General features: G+C 35.3%; 2 protein-coding genes across 3 annotated transcripts; both read right to left on the reverse strand.

The window, feature by feature from the left end:
- Window positions 1–129: 129 nt before the first annotated feature.
- LOC128022115 (inter-alpha-trypsin inhibitor heavy chain H3) lies at window positions 130–8,284 on the reverse strand. The gene is made up of 22 exons (XM_052609374.1): window positions 8,129–8,284; window positions 7,101–7,264; window positions 6,717–6,821; window positions 6,470–6,632; window positions 6,282–6,392; window positions 6,055–6,183; window positions 5,813–5,929; window positions 5,385–5,553; window positions 5,199–5,303; window positions 4,839–5,026; window positions 4,577–4,756; window positions 4,286–4,413; window positions 4,046–4,218; window positions 3,316–3,342; window positions 2,871–2,978; window positions 2,506–2,529; window positions 1,954–1,986; window positions 1,712–1,831; window positions 1,453–1,627; window positions 1,193–1,341; window positions 966–1,050; window positions 130–630 (listed from the first exon to the last, which is right to left on the reverse strand). Exons 1-22 carry the CDS (start codon window positions 8,204–8,206, stop codon window positions 516–518), a joined length of 2,646 nt encoding a protein of 881 aa, XP_052465334.1. The 5' UTR covers window positions 8,207–8,284; the 3' UTR covers window positions 130–515.
- Window positions 8,285–8,507: 223 nt separating this feature from the next.
- LOC128022111 (inter-alpha-trypsin inhibitor heavy chain H3) lies at window positions 8,508–15,871 on the reverse strand. 2 transcript variants are annotated; one of them, XM_052609369.1, is made up of 22 exons: window positions 15,715–15,871; window positions 15,208–15,371; window positions 14,868–14,972; window positions 14,450–14,612; window positions 14,251–14,361; window positions 14,019–14,147; window positions 13,729–13,845; window positions 13,428–13,596; window positions 13,067–13,177; window positions 12,166–12,347; window positions 11,830–12,009; window positions 11,375–11,502; window positions 11,101–11,294; window positions 10,951–10,992; window positions 10,668–10,721; window positions 10,539–10,592; window positions 10,289–10,333; window positions 10,082–10,183; window positions 9,785–9,962; window positions 9,454–9,602; window positions 9,226–9,310; window positions 8,508–8,832 (listed from the first exon to the last, which is right to left on the reverse strand). In XM_052609369.1, the coding sequence occupies exons 1-22, from the start codon at window positions 15,793–15,795 to the stop codon at window positions 8,718–8,720; spliced, it is 2,658 nt and encodes an 885-aa protein (XP_052465329.1). In that variant the 5' UTR covers window positions 15,796–15,871; the 3' UTR covers window positions 8,508–8,717. The 2 variants fall into 2 exon arrangements, with proteins under 2 accessions (XP_052465329.1, XP_052465330.1); XM_052609370.1 differs by having other exon boundaries at window positions 15,204–15,371.
- Between the last annotated feature and the right edge of the window lie 3,579 nt (window positions 15,872–19,450).

Consider the following 19,450-nt stretch of genomic DNA (forward strand, 5'->3'; position numbering starts at 1 on the left):
TGACCGGATGAAGAGACCTCCCTCTTTATTTGCAACCAGAGTTTCATGATCCCCACATAAGTCGATATCAAAGCATGATTTTATAGAAAATATGTTACCGATATAATTTGTAAAAACATTCTGTAGAAGCTTGGTGTTGTGCTTTTATTTATATTATCAAGACAGGGCCACAAAAATACATATTTTCCAGGAATAATATGAACATGAAATTTTAATTGCTATTTTATAGTGCAACAAGTGGTGAGTTAATCTTGCACTTTAAAACAGAACATTATATAAAGATGGAAATCACTTTAAATTAATATTTGGGTTGACTATTTGATGTGAAATTATTGTACATGACTATCAAAGCTTGTAAAAGATGTGGTACATAGACTGGAAATAACTATTTTCCAATAGATGACAGGTTTATAGCGCATAAACAATTAATATTTCAATAATACATTATATTATTAAAAAGGTCAGCACGATAATGGACCATTTATTTTTTATTTTTTAGCTTAACCCCAGTAAGGTCACAGCTGAGTGACAGTGAAGTCAGAGAGCTCTCGCTGCACAACAGCCTGGAATGGTACGAGCCAACATTCAATCACAGGAGCAGAAGCAAGTCTGTAGTCCTTCACCAACACCCTGAAATAACAACATACAATTAATTAAAAATATATAATAAAATAATATGCCAAAATTTAGTTTTATGGAAGTTCAGCTAAACGTACACTACTGGTCAAAAGCTTATAATAATTAAGATTTTAAAAATTGAGCACCGAATTAGCATATGATTTCTGAAAGATCTTGTGACACTGAAGACTATATAATTTTTTTTTTTTTTTGATATGATTAACCTGTATTTAGAATATAATTTCTCATACAATCTCTCTTGGTGTTTCCTAAATTAAATCAAACATTTTGTTTCTATGTCATTTTTCCACATTTTGACTGATAGTGTACATTCATTGATCACTTACCAAGATGTCTTCACTCCTTGGTCCTTCAACTTCAAAGTTGGGGTTTGTGATCCTGGGATCTCCTCATATGAAATACCAGACTCTCCTTAAAATATAACCCACAGACATTGTAATGTTTTGTGAGTTTTGGATTAATAACCACAATATCATCACTGACAGACCATCTTTGTTATCAGTTAGGTTTAGTGCTGATACACAGCATATGATTGATATTGTGATACTCTTACCTAAAATGCCTGTAAACGTGACATCTTTTGGCTGTTGCTGAACAGCAGGCCACAGAAACATAGTCCCTTTTTCCTTGTGAAGCAGAATAATGACACGGATATTTCCCATGGTGACGACTATTTCATTGCTCCGTAGAATCAGAGACACACTGTTGAAACAGAGAAGCTGACGAGTAAATTCTAGCTCTCAGATTAACAAAGAGACTATAACATACTGTACATCAATTTAATGAAACACATATCGTTTGAGTAGTATTTACTTTTCTGAAGTGTGTTGGGTCGGTCCCTGGTCCCACAAAAACTCAACATGTTTCTGGCCGTCGTGGTATGTGATAGACGTTGTGTTTATTGTCAGATGATGCTTTGTTTTGTAATGAAAGGCAATGATTCGGAACCCACTTTGTCCAGTCATGGATTCTCCGTTCATAGAGAACTCTAGGACACACAATATAAAACATTTCATGCAAGAAAAAGATGACATTCAATTGGAAGTGCATGTAGTAAATGTGTAATAATAACCTGAAGCTGAATCCTGGAGGAGTTTGAGTTTGTGAGGAACAGGAACCTCAAAACAAAGTGGCTTAGACTGACCAACAACATCCAGCAGGAATACATAGTCATGAACAGGTGGAACTAAGTCTAAACATAACAAAATGCAGCATCGTAATTATTCAATAAAAATTGATTTAGATTTAATGTGCATTTTTGTATGTGTTCACCTGACACAAGGCAGAACCAAAGTTACAGTGTTTCATACATACCAGTGAGCAATATGTCGTCAGGTGGGGGATCTACTGTATAAAAGGGGGGTTTAGTCATCAAAAAGTCAAAGACAGGCTATTAATGCAGTAATTCAAGTCACAGCACTCATAATGTAATAATAAAATCAATAAATTATGAAAAAACTGTAATAATGCATTTTTTTATAATATAATTATAATTACATTAAATTGTTTACTAAATAAACTGTACCAAATGTGGTAATAACTCTCAAAATCACAACAGTTATTCATAAAATATGTCCTAATAATTATTATCACAAAACTAGAGCTAAATTTAAATTAAATTAAAAATATATATTAAAAAATAATATTTCCATGATTAAAATATATTTTCACATTTTTCATACTTCATTTCAGAATCACACCTAATGCTTGACTTGATTTATTTCCACACCATTATGTGAGCCTTTGTCACTGATAATCAAAGAACATTTGATTTCTTTTAGCTAAAATTGAATTATTATTATTGTTGTTGTTGTTGTTGTTGTTATAAAAGGTTTTTGGAGACAAAATGAACATTTTCATACATACCATGAGCTACTACTGCAGATGAAGCTGGGAATGAAGAAGGTTTAGCAATTAATAAGACAATGAAAGACTTTAATTTCTCATAAAGTACATTGACATTAACATAATAATTGGACATAAGTATAAGTATATATATATATATATATATATATATATATATATATATATATATATATATATATATATATATATATATATATATATATATATATATATTTATTATTATTTTTTTCAAAGCAGTATTTAGAAAAAGAGCTAGTCTTGATCTGAAGCTGAACTATGGAAGCAATAAAATACGAAGCAGCACATTTTCACATTTTACATGTGATTTTACAAGAAAAAAAAAAAGACAATAAAAAAAGCCATACCATGGTGCATTGAAGGAAAGCTATTATATCGCAACACTCCTGATACTCCTGGATCTCCTGGTGGACCGGGAAGACCTCCCTGACCCTGTTGCAGCCAGAATCCTTGTCCTTGGAAATGAAAAAAATAAAGTACTTCAGGGAAGGTGCAGTATATTAAAGTAAGCATGAAATAAAATGTGTATGTGTATTATGTGTTTCACTTTTTCAATTATGATCTTGTCATTTTTAATCAAAATATTTTAATCAGTCTTGTAATGAAAGACTTCTCTCTGGTGATGAATGCAGGACTTAAATCCAATTAACGACTAATGTAATGTACATTTTTCGATAAGCTGTTGCACTTGGATGTGCATCACAATCCAGAAGAACAGATCTGTCACTACTAAATTCTCTGCAATAGTTTATGTAAATAGAGTAATAGAGTAGTTTGTTTCATCAAACCTACCATGAGGTAGAGGACGCGGCATCTTTGCTAATTAAAATACAAAGAGAAAAGTGTTATTCACTTCGTATAGAGGCCAGCCAAACTCCATTCCTGAAAAAAAATTTAATTTCTTCATTTCATTTCTTCAGGTCTGGACAGCTGCTTCATAATAGACATTAAAGTTGTTCTAACTGAAAAAGACATGGACTGCGTGTTTTAAATCAATCTACTGCATAAAGTGCTAAGAAATACATTTGACTTGACTGGAGCGCAGAATTGCAGAGCTCAGGAAAAACTATCAACATAGCTATGATCAGATGCTTTCTTAACTGTGGTTTTCTCACCACTGTGTTTTGTTGTTTCAATTATTTTGTAATGGATGCAGAAAAGAAGAGATGCATGCAGAACAAATTGTACATATTGATCATTACATATTTATTCCAGCAATGGAGACGTTTATTAATGGTAAACCACTGCTTGGATAATTGTAATGTCTTTTTAGCCCTATTTGCTAAGAATGCTAAAGAACTTTGCCATGTGTATGTCAGAGCCTTAACTTGTAGGATGCACAAATTAAATGTTTTCCTTTAATCATCTTTTATTTATTAGATATATTTAGAAGACATGGATGGTAAATACATTTGTTTAGAACTCTGAATATTGCTGCAGTTTATTTAGCTTTCTAAAATGAAACTTGCACAGGGTTTGTACACTTTCATTTAGAACGTTAGTGTAACTTTTCAGGTCCCACCTGGAGGTCTGGCCGGCGCTTCTCCTTCTTTGGGTTTGTCGGCAACTTCCACTTCACCTTCCTGTGGCTTGGTAACAACCATCGAGGTGAGGGGAGTGACAAACTGGTATTTCAGGGAGAGTTTAAGAGCTTCTTTTTTTTCATCCTCTTTCTCTTGTCCTTTAAGAAGTACCCTGAGACAGACAGATGTTTTCAATGTGGAACTTAAATCGCAGATTGTCATATCACTCATAAACTTACTGTCTCTCCAGAAGCTGCTTCACTGTAAGGTAGGCCCACAATCTCTGCATGAAATCTTCATCCTCAGGAGGGACATCACTGGGGTCTTTTGTCATTATAGTGTCCTGATACGTCACATTACTGTCTTTCTGCTCAGAAATAAAAATACTAGTGAGCATTTTAATCAGGAATGCTGTCAGTTACACTCTGATCCATAACCCACTACAAAAACAAAGCTATTCTCAGCTTCTTCAAAATCGATCATTGATCCTAATAATATGCTGCTAAAGAGAAGATTGGTGAAGATCTTACTGATACTGCGATGACTTCAGTGGTGAAACTCTCCACACTGTTGTCTGTGATTTGTCCTGACACCACAATCTCAGAGCCATTGAAGTACAAGCTAAAGCTGGTCTTGGTAAGTTTTGTCCCTCCTGGGTATTTAAGTTGAATATCAGTGAGGAGAGGGACGGCAACTTCATCATAGAAGCCCTAAAAATCAAGCAAACTTTAAATGCACTCAGACAAAGTTTAGCACTGAGGATGAATTCACAGATGATTGTCTGTAGTTCACCTGCAGCTGTAGATCAGCGTCCGAATCTTCATAAATCCTGCGAGCAACTCCACCATTTTCCAGTGACATCTTTGTCAGGAAGTCAAAATTGACATCATATCCAAAACCAAGACAATAGAGCGGAAACTTTGTCCCAATGGCTTCTTTAACATTGGCCATTATCTTCTCTATGTTGGTTTCACCTGTATGTAGCAATCACAAAGTGTCAAGCTATAGATTACCTATGAAAAAAAGTGCAAAAACAAAAGATGTGCAGATTGACAATATTAATTTCTAAGGCAGTTCTGATGCCCCTTTTCCTTTAAACAGCTAAATATTAGCAGTGGGCGTTTGTATGTATCAGTATTTCTGTGCCTGAAGTGGGGTCTCCATCAGTCAGCAGGATCAGGATGGAGGCTGTTCCCTCTCGTGGATGTCGACTGATCATGTCCACTCCTGCTAGAACTGCAGCGTTTATGTCTGTGGCTGAAGGAAGACCAAACATAGTTGTGTCACTGTGAGGTTCAACCTTCTTACTCCTTGTGTAACATTAGCGCTGTAGCTCACCTCCTCTATCTCTGATTTTCTTCACAAAAGATTTTGCATTCTCCAGGTTTGTCTCAGTAGCTTTGAGGAGTTCACGCTTCCATAAGCTAACCTCACTGTCAAATGTGATCAATCCAAAGTGATCGTCCTCATCAAGATCTGTCAAAATCCTCAGCAGTGCCAAACGAGTCTAAAGAATGTCAGCACATCTGGAATTTACACATCTTCCTCCATTATGATTGCATATTCACATTTACCATAGATGGACAGCTTTGTTTTGTTTTGTTAGTTTCTTGTACTTATTTAAAGAAAGCAACTTCAATACAGAAATCCCTGTCCTTTTACCATAATAATGCAAAATGCTGTGAGGTTCTCACAGAATGTATACTGTCAAAACATTTCATAGCTCATTATAAGCTTTTGATTTGACTGAAACGTTTGACGTTTACCTGATCCATTTTTCTGCCAGACATAGAGCCACTGCGGTCAATGACAAACACCACATTTTTGGAAATACGTGAAACATCAGAGGGAGCAAAGTAGTGGACGAAATAGCCATTTGATACCTGACAGAGCAGAGAAGGATATAATTCTAGAATACCGTTAATGTCTTTTTACATGGCCAGTCTTTCATTCTTTCTGTTTTGATCATATTATTTTAATCTTTTAAAGCATGTTTTTGAAAATGTACCACGACTTCTCCTTTGGGACTTCGTCTCTCAACATCGTATGTTATAAGCAGGTCTCCGTTCAACCCATTTTCTCCACAGCTTTTACACTTGGTCTGTTGATCTTGTGTGGGGTAGAAGGTCACCCATGCCTGAAATGATCAGTTTGGTCATCTGGTATCTTTAGTTGAAGTGTATGAGCATATTTAGCGCATCTAAACTGTGTTTTAACCCTCATTTAAACTCTTACGTCTTTGTCTGCTCTGGTGGTTTTGATGGCATTGGTCAGATCACCGGTGCTCAAATCTCCTTTCACCTCCAAGAAGGAAATTCCTGGTTTCTCTTGGATGTGCACATCCATCTAATGGAAGTAAAAGAAACATTATCTCTCTATCCATATAAATTGATTATCCATATCCTCCTTGTATCTTCTTCTACCTTGAAGTCAGCCACCGGCTGCATCGGTTGTGCGTTGATGAGTAGCTCATATTTACCGAGGCGGCGCTTTAACAGTTCCTCGTAGGTCAACTCAAAGGTCACTTTACTAAAAGCAGCCACCGTCACTGAAGTTTTAAAGTCCTCTAAAGTCCTTCCAACAGATCTGAAAGAGAAAAAAATCCCAGCATCTTACTAAACATGCTATAAATGCATATTTTATTGACCCAATTTAAATAAATTCCAGTACTTGACCAGTCCAGCACTTTGTCCCCGAGATACTGCTTGATTGTATTGCTGCTGAGCTTCTTCTTTTCCCTTCACAACTCCATCATATGTTTTTCCCTCTATGGTCCTATTGAGAAAATGACACAATGACATTCTCTTAACTTACATTGTGTATCTCGGACATATTGCATAAAATAATTTTCCATCATACAGAATTAGTAGCACCACTTTGTTTGTATTAAAATGTTTGTACTGTTAGCTTCTCTTTCTTTAATACGTTGAAAACAACAACAACAAAAAATCTAATTTGGCTGCAGCAGATGGACCTGATCTGACGGCAACAAACTATAAATGGCTTCTTTATCTCTTTATTTCTACTTCTGTAACATTACTCTTGTTCACCCACATTCTGAATTTGCTGATGAAGGCGTTCTTGGGAATCTTGACCTCAAACTGGATCTCTTGAGATTCATTCAGTGTGTTTGCAACACGGCTTGTGATGACTGTTGTGGCATAGCGACTGGTGACCGTGGAGTTAATGTAGAAGCTGTATATATCCACATCTTGTTTCTGTGGAGAAAATGAATAGTTAACTCAAATTAAAGTATGGTCAAAGTTATTGGCTTGCGCATGTTAACTATTTGTTTAGAATTGCTCAAATATTTACTGCTCAGAAATTGGTTGGAGAAAAGGGCCTTTGGACTAAAAGACAAATACGTTTTGAAGACTGCATCTCAGTGTACACAATTGAGCAATAGTTCTTAACCACACAGTTGAGAACAAATGGTTAATTTTGTACACTGTGTTGTGGTTTTAGAAAAGAAAAAACATAAGACAGACAGATTACTGTATATGACAAACTGTAAAATCAAAATACATTATACAATGCTGTTTAAAAGTTTGGGGTTCCTATGATGGATTTTTTTTTTTTTCTTTAAAGTGTATGCTCACCAAGGCTGCATTTATTTTAAAAATAATACAATAAAACAGTTATATATATTATTATTATTATTATTATTATTATTTTCCTGTGGTGCATAGCTAAGTTTTCAGCTCAAGAATCAATGTGCATTAATTAATGTTGCAAACAGTTCATAGCTTCATATTTTTATGGAAGCATAAGAGATATTTCATGATTCTTTGGTGAATAAAGTTCAAATGAAAAGCATTCATTTGATCTAGAAATAATATGTTGTAACATCCAAATTATATTTATTCTCACTTTTGACCAGTTTAATTAATAAAAGTACATATACAAATTATTTTACTGACCTCAGAATTTTAAACAGTAGCATATATTTTAAATTAGATTAAGACAAGACCTAGCTTGTCTTAATCTTAAATACAAATATTAAATCTGTTGTTTTATACTGGTAGAGTATTTTAGAATTCTGACTCAGTCTTCTTCATCTTGAACTAAAATTTGACCCTCACCTTCTTAACAGGATCAGAAGTAGCTGAGATGAGAAAGACGGCCAGTAGAATCAGCCAGAGGGCTGCTCGATCCATCATGACCTGCACAGGACATCAACTGTCCTCCAAAAGCACACTACCTTTAAACTCTAGTCCCGTCATGCTATTGGCTATTATTGACCGGATGAAGAAACCTCCCCTTTATTTGCAGTCAGAGTCTCTTGATCCCCACATAAGTCAATATCAAAGCATGCTTTTCTAGAAAATATATTATCTAATTTGTAAATGCATTTTGTAGAAACTTGTCAAGCTTTTATTTATACTATCAGACAGGACCACAAAAAAGCATATTTTCCAGAATATACACAATTAATATTTGGAGAGACACCAGTCGAAAACATTTTGGTATGCATTTTTAATTGCTATTTGATCAGACATTTTGCCAGCTAAAGCCCAGGTGCATTTAATGTGGGCAAAGAAGAACACATTCAAAGCATGCTAAAGATGAAAATTACAATTTCACAGCTATTTGACCAACAATTCCCATTTAAAGAATATGTTATACTGTATTATTGAAAAGGGCAGGTTGACAATGGACAGTAAAAATATTCTACAGCTGAGTGACAGTGAAGTCAGAGAGCTCTCGCTGCACAACAGCCTGGAATGGTACGAGCCAACATCCAACCACAGGAGCAGAAGCAAGTCTGTAGTCCTTCACCATCACCCTGAAATTACAACATATACTTATACTTACTTAAAAATGCCAAGATGCAGTTTTATGGAAATTCAGCTATGTACTGAACACTAGGCTACTAGTCAAATGTTTGGAATAATAAAGATTTGAATAATTAAGCACCAAATCAACATTTCCAAAGGATCACGGTGACACTGAAGACTGGAGTAATGATTCTGAAAAGCCAGCTATGCATACCAGGAATAAATGACATGTTAAATATATTAAAATAGAAAACAGTTTATTTTAACAATTTCTTTTTTTTATATATTATTGTTTTTACTGTATATTTTTGGTCACATAAAAGCAGCCTTGGTGAGCATAGAAAACTTCTTTCATAAATGTAAAAAAATAATAATAATTTGTACATTCATTGATCACTTACCAAGATGTCTTCACTTCTTGGTCCTTTAACTTCAAAGTTGGGGTTTGTGATCCTGGGATCTCCTCATATGAAATATCAGCCTCTCCTTAAAAATAATCAACAGACTTTGTATTTTTTTTTTTCAATGTTGGTTTATATCCACAATATCATCACTGACAGACCATCTTCAATATCAGTAGAGATTAAATATTGTGTTGATATAGTGTGACGTATTAGTGAGCCTCTCACCTAAAATACCCATCAAACTGACATCTTTTGGTTGTTGCCAAATGGCAGGCCACAGAAAAATGTCACCGTCTTTTTTATGAAAAAGAACAACAACGCGGATGTTTCCCATGGTAACGTCCATTTCATTGCTCCGTAGAATCAAAGTGACACTGATGAAACAGAAATAAGCGCTGTTCACACTAAGAACTATAACTATCAGTTAAACCTCAGTATCACAAAATGACAAAATTATATTTTTTTCAAATTCAATTTTTTTTTTTTCATTTGACAAATTCTCTACATGTAAACAAATAAAAAATGTGAACAAACAAACAAACAAATAAATAAATACTTTTCTCTCTCATGGTGGGTGAGGTCTTGTTCCCATGAAAACTTAACAGTTTTCTGCCCATCATTGTAGATCATTTCAGTAGTGCTGAGCAGAAGGTGGTGATTAGTTTTGTAATGAATAGCAATTTGACTGAATCCTTCTCCTCCAACTGACTCAAGTTCCCCATTCATAGAGAACTCTGAGTAAAGAGAATAAACAAACATCACTGTAAATTAACAAATTAAAGCAATGGAATGTTACTATTCATTAAAACAAACTATGCTAGAAAGAGTATATACTAGAAACCGGAAATCTGACCTGACAGAACATTCTGTTGGAGTATGACTTTCTGAGCAAGAGGAACATCATAACAAAGTGGATGAGCACTACCAGAAGATTTCAAAATCCTAACGCTCCTCGCTGAAGGACCAAAAAGGGAATGAAGGAATGAAAATAGGGAAATATGATGTGAGATAAAACGAGACACTGCACTATTTCTGATGAATAAACACAAGATCCACATACATGGAGGAGAAGTTGTCAGAGGTTTCAGAGTTGGACTTTCTATTGCTGTTAGAAAAAAAAAAAAAAAAAAGGAGTCAAAAGTGAAAAGGTTTGTCCCATCCAAGTGCACAAACACACACACACACACACACACACACACACACATACACACACACACACACACACACAAACACACATACACACATACACAGACACACACATCAATTAATAGTGAACATTAATTCTCATTAACATATTAGAATACACACACATGTCAATTTAGGACGCTGTGGAGAGGTTCTTTGTCCCACCATGACCTTGGACACTATGATAAAAGAAAAAAAGAATTAGATTGTGGGGATTCACATGAATTGAAGTAACAGAAAAGAAAGTGATGTACAGGAATAGGATGGACTGTTCGGCGCCCTTATTCTGGAAGTATGAATCACATGACCTGCAGTGCGGAAAAATCACATCAGACACAAGTTACTTTCCAACAAATGAAACCATAGCTTGGCTAATTATAAAAGCATATTTTGAGTTACTTTCCATTAATTTCCTTTTTTTATATATTCAAAAGAAATCTGATTGATTTGTGTGGCAAAGACATAAATGTGCAATTTTAACAAAATATGTTTTATTATTATTATTATTTATTTTTTTTTTCATGAAAAGTTGTGGACCTGATAACATTTTGGATTTGCGCATGGCCTTTTGTCTTCTTGCTAGACAGGAGAAATAATAGTCATTAGCAAAATATAATGACGTAAAGATTATTCTGATAAAAAAAATGTACAAGTATCCATCAGCTCTTTCCCTTTATTTCATCTTACATGGTTTAATACTTCCTGATGAATGCCTATTTGGTTCTTCTTCTCCCTCTTTGGGTTTGTGGGCAACCTGCATTTCTTCATTCTGGGGCTTGGTGACCACCATTGATGTAATCGGTGTGACAAATTTGTACTCCAAAGAAAGATCAAGGGCTTCTTTCTTTGCGTTTTCTTTTTCCAGGTCTTTTAGAAGCACCCTGAGGTGCATAAGAAAAATCAACATGAAAATTCTGTAATCCAACATATAAAATAATCAGTTAAAAGTATGCGTATTTACATTTTCTCCAAAAGCTGCTTCACAGTAAGAAAGGCCCATAATCTTTTAATGAAGTTGTCGTGTTCAGGTCTGTCACTACTGAGGTCCCCTGTAAGCACACTGCTGTTATATACCATCTTAGTACTTTTCTGAAAAATAAAAAAGAAGAATATAATTGTCAGAAACCTTGCAGACCTAGTGGATCAAGCTACAAAAAGAAAAATTCTGAAAAAAAGGGAAAATTCCTGTCAATATTTACTGACCATTAAGTCATTCCAGACCTGAATTATATATTTTTTCCTTTTCTTTTCTTTTTTTTTTTAACACAAAAAAGATCATTTCTAAGAATATTCATGTCACGAATTACAACCTAAACAAAATCTTATAAGAGCGTACGAGTTGGAATGACATAAGGGTGTGTAAATAACTACGGAATCTTTTGATGAACTATATATAAGGGTTTTTTGTGATCGTACCGATAATGCAATGACCTCAGTGGTGAAGCTTTCCAAACTGTTATCAGTGATCTGACCAGCTACAACAATCTCAGAACCATTGTAGTACTGGCTGAAAGTGGATTGGGTTAAATTGGCCACCCCTTGGTAGTTAAGTTGGACATCAGTCAAGAGTGGGATGGCCACTTCCTCGTAGAACCCCTAATAAAATTGTGCAAATACAAGGGCGTACACAATAATAATTTAACATATGTATATGTTTAGTTCTAGGAACAGCACATGGCGTACTAGAAATGACTTAAGCCTGACTCAAACCCAGGTCACTATCCCCATAAGATTTCTTTGATTATATTTGACCTGCAGCTGTAGATCGGCATCAGAATCCTCATAGATCCTGCGACCAACACCATTATTTTCCAACGACAACTTCTTCAGGAACTCAAAGTTGACGTCAAACCCAAATCCCAAACTGTACAAAGGGAATTTTCCACTAATCGCCTTTTTCACATTTTCCAGGATCTTCGCTGGGTCAGTCTCACCTTTTTACAGAAAAAAAAAAATATATATTTTATGCATGGCAATGAAGAAAAATTGAAAGTTTTACTGCTAATAGTGTACTCCGTAATATTTTAGTGTAGTGGATCATACATGCATTTTTTATGTACATATACAATACAGTCATGGCCAAATGTACTGGCAGTGACAAATTTAGTGTTTTGCAAAGAATTTGCTTCAGTATATGTAGATTTTTTTTCACACGTTTCTATGGTATACTGGAAAACATTGATTAGCAATATTTTTTAAAGGCTTTTATTGGCAACAACATTAACAACACGTTATGCAAAGAGCCCATATGCAGTGTTCTTCATAACCTCTGCGATTCACTCTGGCATGCTGGATATCAGTTTCTGGGCCAAGTCTTGACCGCTGGCAATCTGCTCTTGACAGATTTTCAGAGCTGATTATAATTTTTGGGCTTCTGCTTATCCATTCACCTTCTGAGGACTGACCACAGGTTCTCTATGGGATTAAGATATGGTGAGTTGCCTAGCAACAGATCCAAAATTTGAATGTACTGATCTCTGAATCACTTCATTATCACCCTTGCCTTGTGGAATGGTGATCAACTTTATCATCCTGAAAAATGCACACCACAACATCTGAAGCAGCACACTTTTTTGTGAAAATATATGTCACTGCCAATAATTTTGTCCAGAACTTCAAGAGTGCATGCAGGAGTGAATCAGTTATTATGTGCCTGTGGTGGGGTCTCCATCAGTCAAAAGGATCAGGATAGATGCCGATCCCTCTTGTGGGTAATTGTTTATCATGTCCACAGCTTTTAGCACTGCATCATTTATGTCTGTGGCTAAAAGGAAAGGAAAAATACATGTTACAAATAAATGTAATTTAGTAAACCTAGGGTGGAAGTCTAGGAAGCCTTGATTGTTTTCAATTGTTTCACTGGTATAATCAATCCACTGAAACTATGGAGATCATATGTTTTCTGTATGGTGTCAATAAGGCCATCATTTTTCCTGAGGGTATTTTTCTCATTTATACATGCATTCATTCATCTAGAATGCTTTTGGTCAGTTAGCAGATGGTGGATACTTTACATCCTCCACTATTAATCCTCTTCACAAACATCTTCGCTTCTTCCACGTTTCCTTCAGTTGCTTTTAGGAGTTCAGGTTTCCAGGTTTCAATGTGACCACTGAACGTGATCAATCCGAAGTGGTCATCCTCATCAAGATCACTCAAAATCTTCAGCATAGCCATACGAGTCTAAAATATAATGCTTTCATCAGCTAAAACTAAGGAAAACCATAAATATGTGAAGAATTTCTTCTGTATTATTTGTAAGTTTCAACAATTCACCCAGTAAAACCCAAAGAAGCAAATTAAAAAGAAATTCACCTGCTCTATTTTTTTGCCTGACATAGAGCCACTTTTATCAATGATAAACACCACATTTTTGGGAATGCGCTGAATATCTGTAGGTGCAAAGTAGTGGACGAAGTAGCCATTTGATAACTGAAAAAAGAAAAGAATATTTGACATGTAGGACTGAGTTCCTACACTCTAACTGAAAATGAATGAGTTGTTTCACTTTATTGCTTTAAACTGCTGTCAGTAAACATGTTGTGGTTGTCATCACATTTGTCTTTCTGCCAGTTTAAATTGAAATACCAATGTGCACTACATACCGTCAGATCTCCACTTTGTTTTTGTCTCACAACATCATACATAATGATCAGGTTGCCATTCAGACCATTTTTACTACAGTCATCACACTTTTTCTGCTGGTCACGAGTGGGGTAGAACTTCACCCATGACTAAGTTTGCAAAACAGAAGAAATGATTTCACTCCAAAATATTCACATATTCAAGCAAGAAGTTGCTTGTTTTCTGTCATCAATTTCCATTTTTATCACTCACATCTTTATCTGCTCTGATGGTTGTGACAGCATTGGACAAATCCTTAGTGTTCAGACCACCTTTGACCTCCAAGAATGAAATTCCTGTATTCTCATGGATGTGTACGTCTATCTAACCAAAATAAAAGTCATTTATTTTTTATTTCTTTATCTATTTCCATTATGATGATCATCTATAAATCTTGATTTTGTTTTCATACCTTGAAGTCAGCCACCGGCTGCATCGGTTGTGCGTTGATGAGTAGCTCATATTTACCGAGGCGGCGCTTTAACAGTTCCTCGTAGGTCAACTCAAAGGTCACTTTACTAAAAGCAGCCACCGTCACTGAAGTTTTAAAGTCCTCTAAAGTCCTTCCAACAGCACTAAAGAAATAGAGAGCATTAAAATTAAATAATACTGAAATAAAAATCTTTTTATTGAACTCTTAGTTAATACTAAAGAAACAAATATCTTAACAATAACAGTTATCTACAAAACTAATAGCATTTGCCAGACACTTTTATCACTGTATTTATAGTAGTAAAATGTTAGTTAATGGAAACCCATGACTTTTGGGTTGCTAGCACCATGCACTACTCTTTGAGCTATGGGAATAATCTTTTTATAATACAAAGTACCTGACCAGTCCAGCACTTTGTCCTTGAGATACTGCTTGATTGTATTGCTGCTGAGCTTCTTCTTTTCCCTTCACAACTCCATCATATATCTTCCCCTCTATGGTCCTGAAAATTATTGTTATTATTAGCTAAATAAAATCTGGAACTGATGTTATTAGACAGAATGGGGGGCAGTTAAAATTAATGTACTACAATTTATTTTTTAAATAGTTAAATTTAAATGAGATAAGTCTGGCTGTTCACATGAGAATAGTGTATGAGTTAAAGAGAAAGTTTAGTTTTACAGTCACTTGAACATTTAAATTCCTTGGATTTGGATAGTGTTTGTGTATTTACTTGCATTCTAAACTGGCTGATGAAGGCATCCTTGGGAATCTTGACCTCAAAATGGACCTCTTGAGACTGATTCAACAGGTTTGCCACACGACTTGTGATGACTGTAGTAGCGTAGCGGCTGGTGACCGTAGAGTTAATGTGGAAGCTGTAAATATCTATATCTTGTTTCTGTATTAAAGTGAACAAGTATCACCATCAGTATGTGCTCTTACGACAGAGTTTGTTCAGTGCATCCTTTGAAAACAAACAACCCCATAGTACATGTGGACTTTCTCCTCAAACATTATCAGTTATTTACTTGGTATTTTGAGCCTACTTTTGCCATTAATAACAAACAGATATTTTTTTAATTTTAACAGAGAGATTTTAAAAATAAAATTAAATGACGGAAGATTTTGTTTTAAGACGACAGTATTCATTTGGTTTAGTTCAATTTTCCATTAACTGAAGATTTAAGACAACTGAGAAATAAAGTACATTTGTACTTTTTGTTTCTGACTGTTGATTTTACCTTGTTTTCAGCAGCCAAGTTGACACAGGTGAAGAGAAGGCCGAAGAGAGTTAGTTTCAGTGCAACTTTGTCCATGGTCATCTGTGAAGAGTCGGGGAAGAAAAAAAAAAACAACAACTAGTGAAGCCAGTAGCTACAGTAGGCTATCAAAGGCAGGGCTCAGACACTTTCCAGTGCCCACTTTTAAAAATGTCCTTATATGGTAGTAGACCATACAAACATGTAAAACAAGGGAATACAAAATAAATACAACAAATTGCATAACAAATGAAATGTAATGTTATTTAATAAGTAGAAAACTTTAAAATAATAATAATAATTGATCGAAACAGATTCAAATAAATAAATGTGTAAGATAGAGGAAAGATGGCAGCTGCTTCTGTGGACATACTGTATGTTCAAAAGGTGACATTAATGTATAGGTAAGCTTTTAAAAAAATAATAATAAAAACTGGTGCAACTGCACAAACTGAATGAATATAATAAAGGAAGTCTTTTATTATGCATTATTTGTGCAACACCAGCCTGGAGTTATAAATAGTCGCACAAAGAAAGAGAAACTCTCTGGTTACTAACATATCCTCAGATTTTACTACAAATACCATAGTTAAACTATGGTTAGTGTAGCAAAATCATGGTAAATTTGTGGTTACCATGGTTTACCTAACCATGGTTTTTTGGTTTTATTTGTGGTTAATCCACGGTTAATTTCCGTAAAGGAAGACTGGGTTGCCAGGTTTTTACAAGAAAAAACTTTTGGTTACTTGACGTAACCTCGGTTCCCTCAACTAAGGGAACAAGCTATATGTGTATGGGAAAAACTCTTTTTTTTTCAGTCTGCTGAAGCCTGATTTGTTCATGTTTGTGTAGCTGCACAAACCAATGGAGGTTTGACCCGCGAGAAGGGGTGGGGCAGACCGCTATATAAGTTGGCCCGTAGCGGCATTTATCTGATCCTTCAACTGAAGTGACAGTCATCGATTCGCACAGCTTGTAGTGCTGCAAGTGACATTATGCTTGTTTCCTTATCCCAACACCAAAGCAAGGAGAATAAATTATAAGGGCTGCAAGTCAACTGAACTGAGTGACTCAAATGGGGGCCTTTTCAGGGCCCTCAGGACCATGGATAATTCCCAACATGGCACTGTCTGAGGGCAATGGAGGATTCAGTCTCCTCACCCCCTTCAGAAATTTAACAACCAAGTCGTTCCTGCCCATTGAGTGACCCACCTTGAGAAAATGATTTTCCACGATTGCTACTACAAGGAGGGAGCATTTGGTTTCCCTGACTCGCCTGATGACTTGGGTAATCACAACCCATTCTCACTCCAAAGGCGTCAAAAACCGAAGCATGGTCAAGCGCCCCTAGCGTCACTTTTATGACGCCAAATGTGCCTCTCTGCGACTACTCACCCAAACTGTGGAACTGTCACTGATAGCAAGTATCGCGATGTGTGCTGAATGAGACTTCTTGAACGTGATTTCACTGCGATAAACATCTCATGTCCTCGTGTTGAATTCTGATGCCAAAAGTTTCCCACTGAAAGCAATGAAGGTCGTAGTGCTTCGATATTCGACGCCGAGAGGCACATTTGGCGTCATAAAAGTGACACTAGGGGCGCTTGACCATGCTTCGGTTTTTGACGCCTTGGGAGTGAGAATGGGTTGGTTTTCAGGAGAAAATTAGTGTGATAAATGCTGAACTATGTAAAAGACAACCTGACTACACCAACATATCAAAAATCTAATGAGATGCGCGCTTTTTTTTAAAAGAGTTTATTTAATGACAAAATCAACATGAGAGGTCATGCACATGTTCCCATTTCTTCGGTTTCCACAACTTGTGAGTATTTGTTTTTAGTGTTGTTTCTTTTGAGTTTAGTATTTCCACTGCATTTTCAATGTTTTTTTTTTTTTTTTTGTATGAATAAAAACTGTCAAAAATGTTTTAATGAATTTTTCTTTCTATTTTTTTTTTTCTTTTTTTTTTGGTAGCTGCTGCATGAAGTGAAGATGCAGTTTGGGAAGGACCTTCATCTTAATCTAGAGACTGCTCTTCAAGTTCTGAACAGTTTACTTCAGCAAATTGACACAAACACAAAAAGTATGCTCTTTTTTTTCCTTAACACTACCATTAGTTGCTTGGTTTGTTGAACGGTTACTGTAACAAATCTATTTATACCATGGTTTGTCTGAATATCTGATTCTAATCTGCTAAAAGATGTGCATTAAAAACTTTGATTCACAGGTAGTTCCAGTCAGTTTAATTACAATTAAAGTTTAATGTGCTGCTGCTGCAATGACATAAATGCAAACAAAACACTTGCACACAGAGATCGGAGATTAAAGTTATGTGAACTGAGACATTTTGCATATAATTTATAGTCCAAAATGCAATGCTGTTTTACATTTGATTACTTTATTTAAATTCTGTACTTAAAATCTAATGCAAAACCTACCTAAAATAAACCTTAAAGTCAGTTTATTTTATTTGTATCTTGACTCTGTTGTATTTATTTGTGCTGTTGCTTTTAGTTAGAATATTCTTAATATTTTAATATAGATATTTTTTTTTAAAGTATAGTTTTTCCATAAACATAGCACATACAACGGTACCGAAACCGTGACTCTACAACCGTGAAACAAACCGAACATTGAAAAGGTTGAACCGTTCCACCCTAATATTTACATAATCATTTGGCAGACAGATGCTTTCATTCGAAGCGACTTACAATAGATAAAATAAAAAAATTAAAAAGTAAAAAAAAAAAAAAAAGGGGGTGGACAATTAAGCTTTAGAGTCAGAGCAGGAACCTTCAGGTAAAGTTTAAGCTATTAGCAAAACTAAAAATGCTAGCTATACTCTTAGAAAAATATATGTGCTTTTATGATTTATAAAGTCATCAGTAGTAGGACTGTGATCATGGGGACATACAATTGATGGCTGCATAATTAATATAGATTATTGAAAGTGCTTATTTTTATATTGCAGAGAAACTCAATGTGCAGAGTGAGAGAGAGGGGGATTCAGGGAAAGATGATAGAGACAGTAAATGCCTTGACACTTCATTTGATTATTTTGCCGTTCACAGTCTAAGGATTTTGATTTATTTAAGTATAACCCAATTCAAATTCAACTGAAAGAGCCAAAGAGTTTAACAGTCTGGTGGACATATGCATTGGGTGGTGACTGCAGCAACAGAGGTGGCCTGGGGTGGAGTCAGATTCCCGGTCTGATTTACTGTCCCAGTCTGCCACTGCTGTCGTTAATCACAAGATGTTGCTTACCTCATTTGACGTAGATTTGGTCGAAATCTTCCTCATTAAAAGGATTAGGTGAGTTCAAAAGTTTTTGTCCAAACTCAGGCTTAACAGAGGAATATACAAATCACTGTCACTCGCTGTATTTTTACTTAATTGTTCCTTGATCTCTCTCGATTAATTATAAAAAAAAAGCAGTGTTTATGTTACAGCTGAGGTTATTTGTCTTTCTGTCTATCGACTAGGCTTCCACATGTTACTGCGATTCTCTGATTCACTGGTCGTTTCTCACAGGATTTCAACAATTGAAGAAAAAAACATCTTTTATACATAAAATGTGAGGTACGATCAGATAAAATACCAGTATTGACTACAGCTTGGTATTAGGGTTGCAAGAACAACAACAAAAAAATGTAATATAGATGATTAATAATTATTAATAATCGATTATGAAATTTCGTTGAATATTCAGGCA

This window comes from Carassius gibelio, chromosome A11 (genome assembly GCF_023724105.1).
Source record: "Carassius gibelio isolate Cgi1373 ecotype wild population from Czech Republic chromosome A11, carGib1.2-hapl.c, whole genome shotgun sequence".
Lineage (NCBI taxonomy): Eukaryota > Metazoa > Chordata > Actinopteri > Cypriniformes > Cyprinidae > Carassius > Carassius gibelio.